The following is a 12499-nucleotide window of genomic DNA, read 5'->3' as shown; positions in this document are numbered from 1 at the left end:
GAAAATGAATCTTCTTGTGGTGCGAGTCATTTCATTAATATTGAACGAAATGATTTTCTATTAGTAGCCACTGATGCATTAAACATAATTGTAAGCTTGGAAGATGTTTTCTCTGAGTGATAAATTCTGTGATGATTGAGATAATTGAAGGTTAATGTTTCAATTTTTGAACTTCTTCCATACATTTTAAATCCTTATACTCATTCATAAAATTCTTGTATAAGGTCTTTATATTCAAATTGCTTTCTAGTCAGTTCCACACTTGATGCAGTCTTTTCTCAGCAAGCATTTTCGATTCTCCTAATTCCACATTTTTTCTAATGGGTAATTGAACTACATATCTTCATCGTTTTGTCTATAGTGAGTGTGCTTGAAATTTTCATCATTCAAAACATCCTTGCTATTTTCAGTGGATTCAACTTTTCAAAATCTTTGCAAAATTTTGTCAGGCTCTTCTTTGCTATTCAGAACTAAGCCACAATAATCTGAGTTACTTTTGCATGAACCAGCCCTGATATATCCAAAATCTGTTTCTTGAATATCAATGGTTGATTTTCTAATTGAAATTTTCCTAGTTTTAAAATCTTAAAGAACAGTTCAACCCTTAGTAACACATCTATTTTGCTAGGGAGTGAGAATGAGCTAATTGGATGTTAGTGGGAATATTTAATGAATGCACATCTAATCTCCTTGATTGGGTTACATTGTAATTTTAGAAATACCAAACAGTTAATTGATCTTATATATGTTAAATCCTTATTTAAAATCTATACATCCAGTTCATAATAAATATTTAGGATACAGATGCATAAATTCTTTCTTTATATTTAACGAATTGGCAACACTTTCTGTTAGAAAGCAGCTCATGCTGCTGTTATCAAGGGTAGCCTGAACTCTACTTTTTCTTCCTGAATAACAAACATATAGGATTGCAGTCCCAAAACACATTTTTTTCTGGGTGTCAAAAAGACAGCTTAATTGATTTTTAATGAGAATCATATGCATTCTTGTTTATAATCTCATTTCTCATCGCATGTTTGTTTTTTGTTTTGTCTTACTGTTTGTGGATGCCATATTTCCTGAGTAGCCTATGAATTAATGAATGAGGTTTTTATGGCAGTCTGAATTTAAAATTACATTTTGGGATTAAATGTTCCTGTCCAAGATGGTTCAAACACATTTTTTTTAATCCATTTCATATCTTTGATTTGGATATAATTAAAAAATGAATCACCATTTATGTAGTGGATAATTGTGATTTTTATAGTATATCACACAGCTCTGAGTACTATCAGTTTTAACCATCAGAGCCTTTGATTTTGAAATTTTTTCTTATGGATATTTCACTAGTATTACGGTTAGTCTGATCTAATAAGTGACATCTTTTCACTAAGAAAAAAATAATTAATCAAACATAGGAACGTCTGCAGCATTTACGCTTAGTTCAACTTTGTGCATTTCATAATCTTAATTTCTGACATACAATATTAATAACAGAATGTCCGATAAATTATTTCTCTCAAACTTTAAAAAAATTAAAGCCCTAACATTTTTAATAACATTATCTGTTACGTATCGTGTCCTCTTATAATATTTTTAAAAAATTAAACTATGTAAATGCATTATTAACTTTATGATTCATCTCAATTTAGATTCCTCTATTTTCATATCTATCTTGAAGAGCATTGAATACAGAACTGAAAGTGTCATCAACAATATCAAGATTTTTTTTTTTTTTTTTTTTCTGCACCACTTAATGAAGCCTTTAAGTTGTAGATTTCTTGAACTTCTGTTGAGTTTTATTTGTAAGAATGTTTTTGAATTGCAAGTTAAAATTTTCCATGTGGTATATTTACCAGAACATTTAGAAATTGGTAATTCTAGCAAACATATTTAGACTTTAGAATCATATGTACTACAATCACTTTCATGTTCAGGTTGTACAATAGATTATAGAATTTGCATGGAAGAACCTTCAGTACTTCCATTTTTTCTTCCCATTTCAGCAATTTCTTCATCAATGGGTGTGACATCTTCTCTTTCATCAAACCTTTCGAAATATCTAATTTTTAATTTCTAATGTCCATTTGGATACTTTGAAGTGTCCTATGCTTTATTTGAATATCGTTTTTATTCATACTACCATTATATTCCTTAACTAGCTCTTCTAACCTAGTTTGTTTCACTTTTAACGCTGTTTTATTTCTATCCATTGCCAGCATTTTATTTACTTTGATTTGAGGGCCAATGTACTATGTTTTTGCAATTCGAATCTAATGAGTGGACTGTATTAAAAAAAAAGCTACAACTTTATTAATAGTGCTGCATTCAGTACTATAGCATGCTCTGGCATATTGCTTAGCCGAATCCAGATGGCCAAGTAGACATTTTTCTCTCTGTATAATAGGTGACTGTGTATTCTAAGTTTAACAGGTGCAACGCATGTCTTTGATTGTTTTGGTTTGTTTTGTTTAATTATGGCAAAGTCTTGAAGACTGTCTGCCTAAGACGGGAATTCCTTCCTGGAGGACTTTCTAAGGGAAACTGGCATGTATATACATGGGGAAAACCATGAAAACGCTCATTCAGCCAGCCCGTTTTCAGGATTTGAAGTACAAGTGTTCAGCTTTCTCTTTTTTTTTTTTTTTTTTTTTTTAACCACTCGCCCGCTGTTTGACCCGCATCGCATATCTTTGAAGCCAGGATGTGTTTTATTAAAGTTTGTGAATTCAAAGGTATGTTGCCATTTGGTTCCAATTAAGTTTAATAATTTTGTTTCATATTTTACACACACACAGAGATATATATATATATGAAGTACAGGTAGAGTTAAAAAAAAAGTAAAGTACCTTATAACTTGATTGATTAGCCTTAAAGAATTTAAATTCGATTTGCCGTTCAAAGTTTGAACGAAACTTGTTTTAGCCTGTCTAGTTAATCAACTAGGTTTGAAGCTTCAGAACACTTTTCCCTTGACAAGTTCTTTTTGAAGCTTTGAACAAAAGAGATATTAACGTATGTTTTTGATACTCCTAGGTTGCCATTTTAATGTATCTACCAATTTCGGTTCTAAAGTTTATTGTTTACCTTTTGTTTATAACAAAATTTTCTTTTGCGATGTGTTTCAGAAACAGAGATAGTCCAAATATTCCTACTGCTTTTGTTAGGTATTTTAACTTTTAAAATTGATTAGTTAATGTTGCACTTTCATAAATTTTATCTGTTTGGTATTGCGGCAAACCACATAGAGATGAGAAAATCGTGTGCACAGTCCCCGAAAGTGACTGTTTCCAAGCCTTTTATAATGTGCTAGACAACATAGTCTGGCGTTGCAGTTGCAATAATTCATTCTGGTTGACAGTGCAAGAGACATAACTTCACAACTAGTGTCAAGAGATTTTAGTGTTCTGCACTGTGTCTGTAGGTAAAGCTTCTTGATTTCAGAACGGGTGATGAACTGATGATCTTGCTTTTCCACTGATATCATTCCAGATCAGAATCAGAGGATGTAAAATACTACTGAAAAATTGAGGATTGGGTAATTCTGTCTGCAGTTTTTTTCCATCAGAACAGCATGCAAGAAAGCTCCTGAACTCTCGGCTAGACAGACCTAGAATACTCTTGAAGACCAAAGACCCTCACTGGCTGGCTCCTTACGTCACGAGGACTATAATTAAATTTAATAACTGTTCTATACTATTCAAGAATTATATATATTTGTAAAGAGCTTCTCGTAATTGTAATAAATGTATTTTGAGTTCAATAATGCAATAAGTGTAACGCAACCTCACAACTTATTTAAAATTTTAAAAAAAAGAATGTAATTGTTTTCCATGGATGAGTAATGTTCATTCTCTCTTAATAAATACTGAATTTCTCATATTTTAAATTGCAAGTCTAATTTTTCTTTTAAGGTTATGCAGTAGTGTATAATGTAATTAGACATGTGCTTATTGTTTTAACTAAAATGTGGCTATGAACCCTGTATAAATCAAATACATATCCTAAGTCTCACTTTCAAGACATGAAAAGCGCAAGCTGAATCTCATCAGTCGGCTCAGTAGAACGGGAGATATAGAACTGTCCCCCCTTTTCTTTCTTTCTCTCTCTTTTCCCCCTTGCAGTGTACATTCTATGCATTGTAATTATATCATTCTTTTATAAATAAACTAACTAATTTTTGCAACATTTTGCATGCCATCAATGGTATTTAATTAAATGTTCTTCAATTTTGTCTGTCTCTCTACACACATATATTTGTTCTGAAAGAAATTCACTAAACAATAAAATTGTGAAGAAGAGTGTATATCTGTATGTATGTACAATAAAAAAATTCTGTATTAAGCATATTTTTTTTTATAAAATCATAATGACTTATTTCTGTTTCTGTAATGTTGCATTATTATAGTTTTATTTATTAAAATTGATACTTTTAATGCATTACTCATAATAACTTTTATTATTTGTTTTGCATAATATTTATGGTATAGAGGAAAAGATTAAAAAAAATGCAAAGAAAAGTCTGAAAGCTTTGAGATTTTACATTAAGCCCAAAGGGGCTTTTTTTTAACATTTTGTGTGTTACTTTTATTTATTAAATATCATGTTCTTTGCATTTAAACTATAAAATTCAATTCAACGGCAGTATCGCAAAATAATTTTTAAATGATCCTATCTAGAATTTCTGGTACGCAGTCTCACATGCTGGAGATAATTTCCCCCCCCCATACAGTTTTGCCATTGTTCACTTTGAATTTGTTGAAATGTTACAAAATATGAAACCGATAATAAAACAAATTTCAAATTCCAAATTAGACTTTCAGATGCTCATATTCGGTGGAAGATTATGTTATTCAAAATTTGATGGCTTTTAGCTACCATTGTTTTATTACAATGTGGGAAACATGCATACGTTTAAGCAGATTCTTCATTATTTAATTTCTTTAAATATAACACAGGGTGATAGTATTTGGTGGCAACAACTAAAAAAGTGAAAAAGAAATTAAAAATTTCGACGCAAAATATTAAAGTGAAATTGATAGCCCATCTGGGCTAATGCCATTTAGGATAATAATTTAGGGAGAACTAATAATTTATGCATGGATTGGATAAAAAGTAGTCAAATAGTTCTTTCATTTGAGCAAACTGATCCTAATTACTCAGGCTCATACCAGGTAAATGTGGTGGAAATTCCAGTACTTCCCTTCATTACTGTTGAAAGATCTGATTGTGCTTGCATTGTGACATACACTTAGTTATACAGGAGGATGGGATTCCTTACCTGAGACATTGTCTTCATCCAGCACTCAAGAGGAAGTAATGGCATAGGTGATGAATAGCATCCTTTCCATGAAAATGTTTGTTGTCATAATGCAAATGCTATCACAGATTTCATTGCAAAAGTGTCAGTGGAAGTTACCAGGATTTTCATCATACCCATGTGAGTCTCTGTGAATATTATTTCTTGGTAAAAATGCAAAAACAGTGCGTCATCAGAAATGCAGGTGCTGATGGCATACAGCATCATCCAGTAACTTGGCAGATGGTGATAGACATAGCAGGTGATTATATCAAGGGATCACACATGGTTGGTTCTGTGGTAATAAAGTCTTCTCTTTGATGTATTGCTTTTTATTCAGGCCATGTAAATTCATAAAAATTAGTTGTAAATATTACCTGAATATTTACAGGGTATTTTCTCTCTTAATGTCATGTAAAATATTTTTAACAAAATAATCTGCTTTCATTATTTAGATAATTCTTCCTATTCATATTTAAATGTGAATAAAATTGTCAATTTCAGAATTGGTCTTCTTTTCATATCTTAAATAAATAATGTGCCTCAATTTTTAGATATTTTGTGTATTGTATACTTAAGAATTTGTTACAAAACTTATTTTATTTCATGAAATTAAAATAATTTTATATAAAAATATTAATTTCAGGTTGAAATATTATACATGCACGATTTTTTAAAGGATGAATATACACTGATAGATTTAGCATACATTTATTCCTGGAAAAGGGTATGTTCCCTGATTTGTTTCTCTGTTTGTGTGTAAATTATGTCTTTTATTTTGCTTCAGATCCTGATATAAGGAATTATAAATATTATTTTTATTATCCTTTTTATTTCTTCTCCTTCAAAGAGAATTCTAATTTTTTGTGGATACTTCTTATATAATTATCAGTATGGTGTTTGATTAATTTGGTAAACTTTCTCTCTTCTTGTATTTTGCACAATAAAAAATTGTGTTCTTTTTCTGAAACAGTTTCTAAATTAAAATTGAATTTTGACTTTAGGTAAAAAGTTATATTTTTAATTTAAAACAGCTTCCATGTGATAATATGCCATTTTCTTCATAAGGCATGAAAGATAATCTTTAATAATTTTAACAAGACTTCGGCCATTTTTGATAGTTGAATTCTGCTATTTTGAAAATATTCAAGTTTATGTCGATAGTTTTCCACAATTTAATATCTAGGCATAATTTGAGTCATAGGAATATGGAAAAAAATTGGCATGTCATTTCAGAAAAAGTCCGATTTTGTGTCAAAATACCTATGTTAGAATAGTGCTATCTATAAATCTAATATATATTATCTAATACAGTGCTTCGCAACTGGTGTGCCATGAGTGGGATATAGGTGTGCCGCAATCAAATACATGTATTTGACATTTTGCAATTTTTTATCATGTATTCAATACACAATGACATTTTTTTTTTCCCTTAATAATGTCTATTTTAAATGTTTTTATATATTTCACTGTTGTGTGGTTGTGTGTGTGATTGTAAGTGTGTCAGCATTTGAATTTTTTCGGCACTTCCTTGATAACTCGGAACTCTTTGGTGTGCCACGAAATTCCAGAAAGATTTTTTGTGCGTCGCATGTGAGAAAAGGTTGCGGAGCACTGATCTAATATATATAAGAAAGTTGCTGTTTCAAGACATGAAAAGCGCAATTTGAATTTCGTGAATCGACCCAGTAGAACAGGAGAGAAAGAACTGCCACTCCCCTTTTTTTTTTTGCGCAGTATACATAGTATGAATATTTGTTTTATTATGTTTTGTGTGTATTAAATTTGGCTTCTGACCAAGGATTGTACTGCTGGGGACGTGCAGTCCTTGGGAGGGGGCAATGTTACGAAATGTCCAGGCACAGGGAAATGGCTTCCCCGCAAAGCCGGTGTAGGGTTGCCACATCTGGCAAGAAATCGCCCTTTTGATGACAAAATTGGCAATATGCCATGGACAGTTGGAGAAACTTCTAGAACTAATTCTTACTGATTTAGCCCAGAATGTTCTCAAACACAAGCCAGAAAAGCTATATAAACCCTGCCTGTGTGCAGAGTGGCAGTTGGTCGTTGTAGTATCACAAGTCTATCAGTGCATACTACTTACATTATTCCGTGAATTTTTTAATGTTAACCAGCTTTTGGGTTACCCAATATTTGAATGAATATTTCTTGCTTTACAGTGAATCCCAAGGTATGCAAATGTAAAGAAATTGGGTGTCACAGAAGATAATTTTGCAAGGTTTACAGATGTACTTATTATTAGAAATGCCTGTGATGAAAGTTCAGTTTTTGGTGGTTACTGTTTTCATCATTGCTATATGGCAACTACAGTTCCCAGACAAAAGCCCACTGGACGAAAGCGCACGTGACAAAAGCCCACTATGATAATTGCCCACGCGACAAATACCTGCAGCAATGAAAGCACACATTGATGAAAGCCCACACTGATAAAAGCGCACGTAATCAAAAGGGACTTTTGCCTTTTTGTTACTAAACCGTGTATTTATAATTTTAATTATTATAAATGGAGTTTTGAATTTTAATGTCTCAAATATGTCTGTTAGTATATTTTATCACTACTTTATTTAATTTATTAGGTTGAAAGCAAATTTTCTACTCTCTGATTAAGTGATTAGCTATAACGTTTCGATGCTAAATCTGAAATTGCATTTTATTATTTATCTATTTAACTTTGGTATGTGTATGTGAAAATGAAAATTATCATTGTGGAGTTTCTCACATGCTATTTTTAAATGGTTGAGATTAAATATAATTATGTCTCATTTGTAAAACTATTAACTTTTTAATTAAAAACACTTGAACTTTATTTTATTTCTTTTTGGTTTTTCCTTTAGTTCCTTTTTAGTTTAGAACAATAGTAAAACACTTGAGCACAAAGAAAACTTGGCTATGAGATATTTTATTCTTTACTTTAGGCTGAGCTTATCAGTTTAAACATATTTCTCATTGAAGGCTGTTTTGAAATGTAACAATTATAATTTGGCGATTTTTCTAGAGATATTTTCTTTTAGATTTCTGAATAAATTAAAACTGTCAGCTGAGACCCTGTCGGAAAATGAATTCCAAATGTAACCTTTTAATCTTTCAACTACAGCAAATTGGAATAGTCTTTTTAATTTTCATTTTATTTATTTATTTGGGGGGGATAGAACAACTCTTAGACGTCAACATATCTACAAATTCAAGTACAATCACCTCAAACTATAGTAATAAATATGTAGAATTTTATTAGAGATTGTAAGATTACAAAGAATATAATAACATCTAATAAAATATTGTAACTACATAAATATATATTTATAGAGTCATCAGATTCAAAGTTCATATTATATAAATTCTAAGTATACATATTATATAAATTCATCATTCTTTAATAGTATTATGTATAGTAATAGAAAATTAGTATTAATGTTTCAAATTGTAATTTTTTTAATAATTTGTCTGGCATTTGCTGTATATTTGTTCAAGACATATGGATATCAGTTATATATTTGTATTCTAAGATCTTTTTAAATCTCTTTTATCAGGGTTCGTAGCGGTCCTTATAAGTGCTTATAAGTCCTTATATTTGAAAATAAAATATAAAGGCCCTTATAGGTGCTTACTTTTTCTTTAAAGCCTTTTTTTTTTTTTTTTTTTTAAATGAACGCGCTATTTTTCCCTGTAGTGCCAAAGCCGAAACTAAATAAACAACTTTTCTTCCTAATATGGAATGTCAGATGGTGAGTCATACTCCCGGAAATAGCTTTTCCCCCTTTCTCTGCATTAACATAACCTTTGGTGTGCACAAAGAGTACAGACAAGTGCCCATCGTTCTTTGGTCAAAGAATTGCGAAAGCAGTAGAAAATTCCGCTACATTCGGCATTCTTTTCCTCCCACCCAAATACTACACATGTTTGAATTTCTATCAAGATCTTAAAAAGATTTGCATTCTCGTTCTGCTTGGTCAGTTCATAATCGTGTTTATTATGATCATTATGCTTACATTATGAGCATATGTATGAATGTTTATAATAACATAGTTGCAGTAACTGCTGAAGTATAGTAAACTTCCAAAAATGGTTGTGTTTTAACACATATTAGCTTTCTAAGGAATAATATTCAGAATGGCTTAAATAAAGGGAAAGTAATCGAATAGTCAAAATAGTTTCATTTTTTTGGCCAATACATTATACAGTACGAAGGTTGGGAGGTCTCCTCATTCTCCGCAAAATCTTGAATATTGAAACTGTTACAGTTCGCTGCAAAACAAGCAACGGACCTTTTTTTGGGGCGGGGGGTCACTTTCCAATCTGGATTGAATAGGACTAAAAGCTCTGCGGTCTACCAACCCAAGCGAAGAATGATTCTATTCTGGAAATTTAACGCCATCTGTTGAAAATTAGAATGAAAAACACTCCAGTTATTTAATTCTTTTTTCTCCCAATACCAACAGTTGTTGATTCCAATTGCATAATATCACGTAGGGAAGAATTACGGCACACGTATTGCGCAATAACGTTTGCGATATTTTGCAGAGATAATTAATTTTGATGTTCAGTCCGAGATTTGTTTATGAGCACTTAAAAGAGTTTTACTGTGCTTGCTAAGCGGAATATTTTTTAGTTCGGTTGGTTTATTTTTATTTGATGCACATATTGAAATGTCAAAAGCATTTATTTAGCGGAGAAATCTAAAAAGCGGCCACAGTCTACCCCCCTCCGGTCCTTCAAGTTACGCTCGACTGTCCGAATATTCGCCAATTTCCAAGTATGCTGGTTAGTTAAGCTTTTACTGATAAAGATGACTGCATGAAGCAAATTTCTGTCTTCTGATTTCAGAAATGTTCCTCTTTTTTACTTAAATTACTTTACTTGCAATATCTGTTAAGAAAAAACTGTTATACAATGAAAATTTAGAAAATGTTCAGAATTTAGATTTAAATTATTTAAATATCAATATGAGTGGAAAAATAAATTGTATTTATTATTAGGTTCCAAGCGAATACAATAAATATGCCTTATTATTATTTATTTTCTCTATTTTGAACTGAAATTTCATCATTAAATCTTGTAATATAGTTTAGTTCTTCATAGTTTTTTTTTTTTTTTTTTTTTTTTTTTTTTTTTTTTCCTCTTATTGTAAACTAGTTCTGTAAATTGAACTATTATTTAAAATTAAAAACAAAACAAAAAAAGTAATTATTTTCCATGGTTGAGGTAATGCTTATTCTCTCTTAATAAGTACTTCATTTCTCATATTTTAAATTACAAGTCTAATTTTTAAGGTTATGCAGTTGTGTATGATGTAATTAGGCAGATGCTTATTTTTTTCTTAAAATGTGCTTGAAAAGTGCTTATAGGTGCTTATTTTTTTAACTAAAATGTGGCTATGAACCCTGTTTATAATGAGAGTCTTTGGAGAGACTGCAGCTGATATGTTAATTTTGACAAAGTGGGTAACATGGTCAAGTGAGATTGTTATTATGCCAAGCAGTAATAACTTTAGGGGGCATGACAGTGTAATGGCCCAAGATACTGAATACTGAAGATTCAAACTTTGGTCAAACTACCAGTATTCAGAATTGTAATGCTCAACTGCTTATGAACTTGAACAAAAGTATGAATATCTTGTTAGTGAAGCCCATGACGTAAGAAAATCTGGAAAATTTATGAAGTTTTCAAGATTAAAACATGGTCGATTTTGTTATGAATCCCATGATTCTGACATTTTTTAAATACACTCCTGCTACACTGATAGAGGTGGAATGATCATTGTCCTGCTTACAACAGATACATCATGTCAATGTAGAATATGAAGGAAAGTTTAGGTTATTCGAATATGGCAATGAATACCGGCTATGGACCTGAAGAAAGATGCCGTTTTGAACAACTTTCTAAGGGAAACTGGCTTGTATTTGCATTACATATGAGGTAAACTAGAAAAATCAACCATGCAGCCAGCCCTTTTAACCATGATATGAAACCAGATCAAACTACCAGTATTCAATATCAATTTTAGGAAAAATCTGAAGAAAATGCTTGCAATATCATGTAATCAGAAATTAACTATGTGTTGCATAGCAGGATTACTTTTGCAAGTTTCAAAGTAGAGAATACTACTCTTTTTTTTTTTTTTTTTTTTTGTTTGTTTGTTTGTTTGTTTCTTTTTCTTTATATAGGTATTTGGCCATGGTATTCATTATATATATTCTCTGTCATTCATACAGAATACTAATGTTTTTAGTAAAAAGGGTCTTTTTCATTAAGTGCTTTGCTTGTCGATATTCTCAAAATTATGTTTAATAATTAGTGCTACTGTACATTTAATAGATTAATGGATTCATTACTAAATAATACATTTAAAACATTCGTTTTACACAAGCAATTTTTCAAAGTTGTTTTTTGAATTTACTTGCTGATAGCTTAAAATATTTTATTTTGAAACAACTGTCTTTTTCATAATAAATTTGACAATGCCAAGTATCTTCAATAATATTCAAATCCTTTAAAGTAGCATTGTAAATAAAACTAGAATAAACATTATACATCTTGTTATCTTTCAAGATTCATTCAAACTTTGATTAATTACTCAAAGCAGTACTTTACTAACTTTGATGACCCTGGGAATACATAAAAGTATTTTGTCATCTCAGAGAACCAATATTTTTTTTTTTTTCATTCTAATCATCTATTGTATATAAACACCTAGCATCCTCTGAAAATTAATTTTTAAAAATGCATTAAAAATATATCAAATTTTTAAGCATGAAAATTGATTTAATTCTTATTACTTTAGGTAAAAATAACAGGAACAAAAATAAAAACTTAATTTAAACTTAACCACGTTAATCATAATATTTCAGGAGCCCTGTGGTTATGCGTGTTTATATAGTCTTTTAAAAATTACGTAAGAACACAGCCATAGTATTCTAAAAAGCCATATTATATTCACACACACACCCCCACCTCCGGCGATTTTCACCACCTAACCCGGTACTGACGCACCTCTAGCAAGCGGCAAAACGAAGCCCCGAACACATGGCAAATATTCTGTTTCTAAAAGCGAACCAGGTTGCCAATTAGCCAGGTTACCAGCTTTGAATGTTTATCGCCATTTTTGGTGACGTTTACATTTAACGGATCCTTTGCGGAAGTGCTTCCCTACTATCTATTAAAAAATAATTATAGTGAATTATA

The 12499-nt window shown here is 30.8% G+C and overlaps 1 protein-coding gene across 2 annotated transcripts in view; it reads left to right on the top strand.

Moving 5' to 3' along the window:
* LOC118180361 (polycomb complex protein BMI-1-A-like) overlaps positions 1-12499 on the top strand; it is a 109717-nt gene that overhangs the window by 73971 nt on the left and 23247 nt on the right. For both annotated transcript variants that reach the window (XM_085810590.1, XM_085810591.1), the window contains exon 11: positions 5946-6026. In XM_085810590.1, the coding sequence (XP_085666716.1) occupies positions 5946-6026 (81 nt within the window). The remainder of the gene's footprint in view (positions 1-5945; positions 6027-12499) is intronic.

This window comes from Stegodyphus dumicola, chromosome 2 (genome assembly GCF_044657685.1).
Source record: "Stegodyphus dumicola isolate Sdum_Otavi_A_Nest chromosome 2, ASM4465768v1".
Taxonomy (NCBI): Eukaryota; Metazoa; Arthropoda; class Arachnida; order Araneae; family Eresidae; genus Stegodyphus; species Stegodyphus dumicola.
Note: the sequence above shows the minus strand (reverse complement) of the source record. Positions and strands in the feature narration are given on the sequence as shown.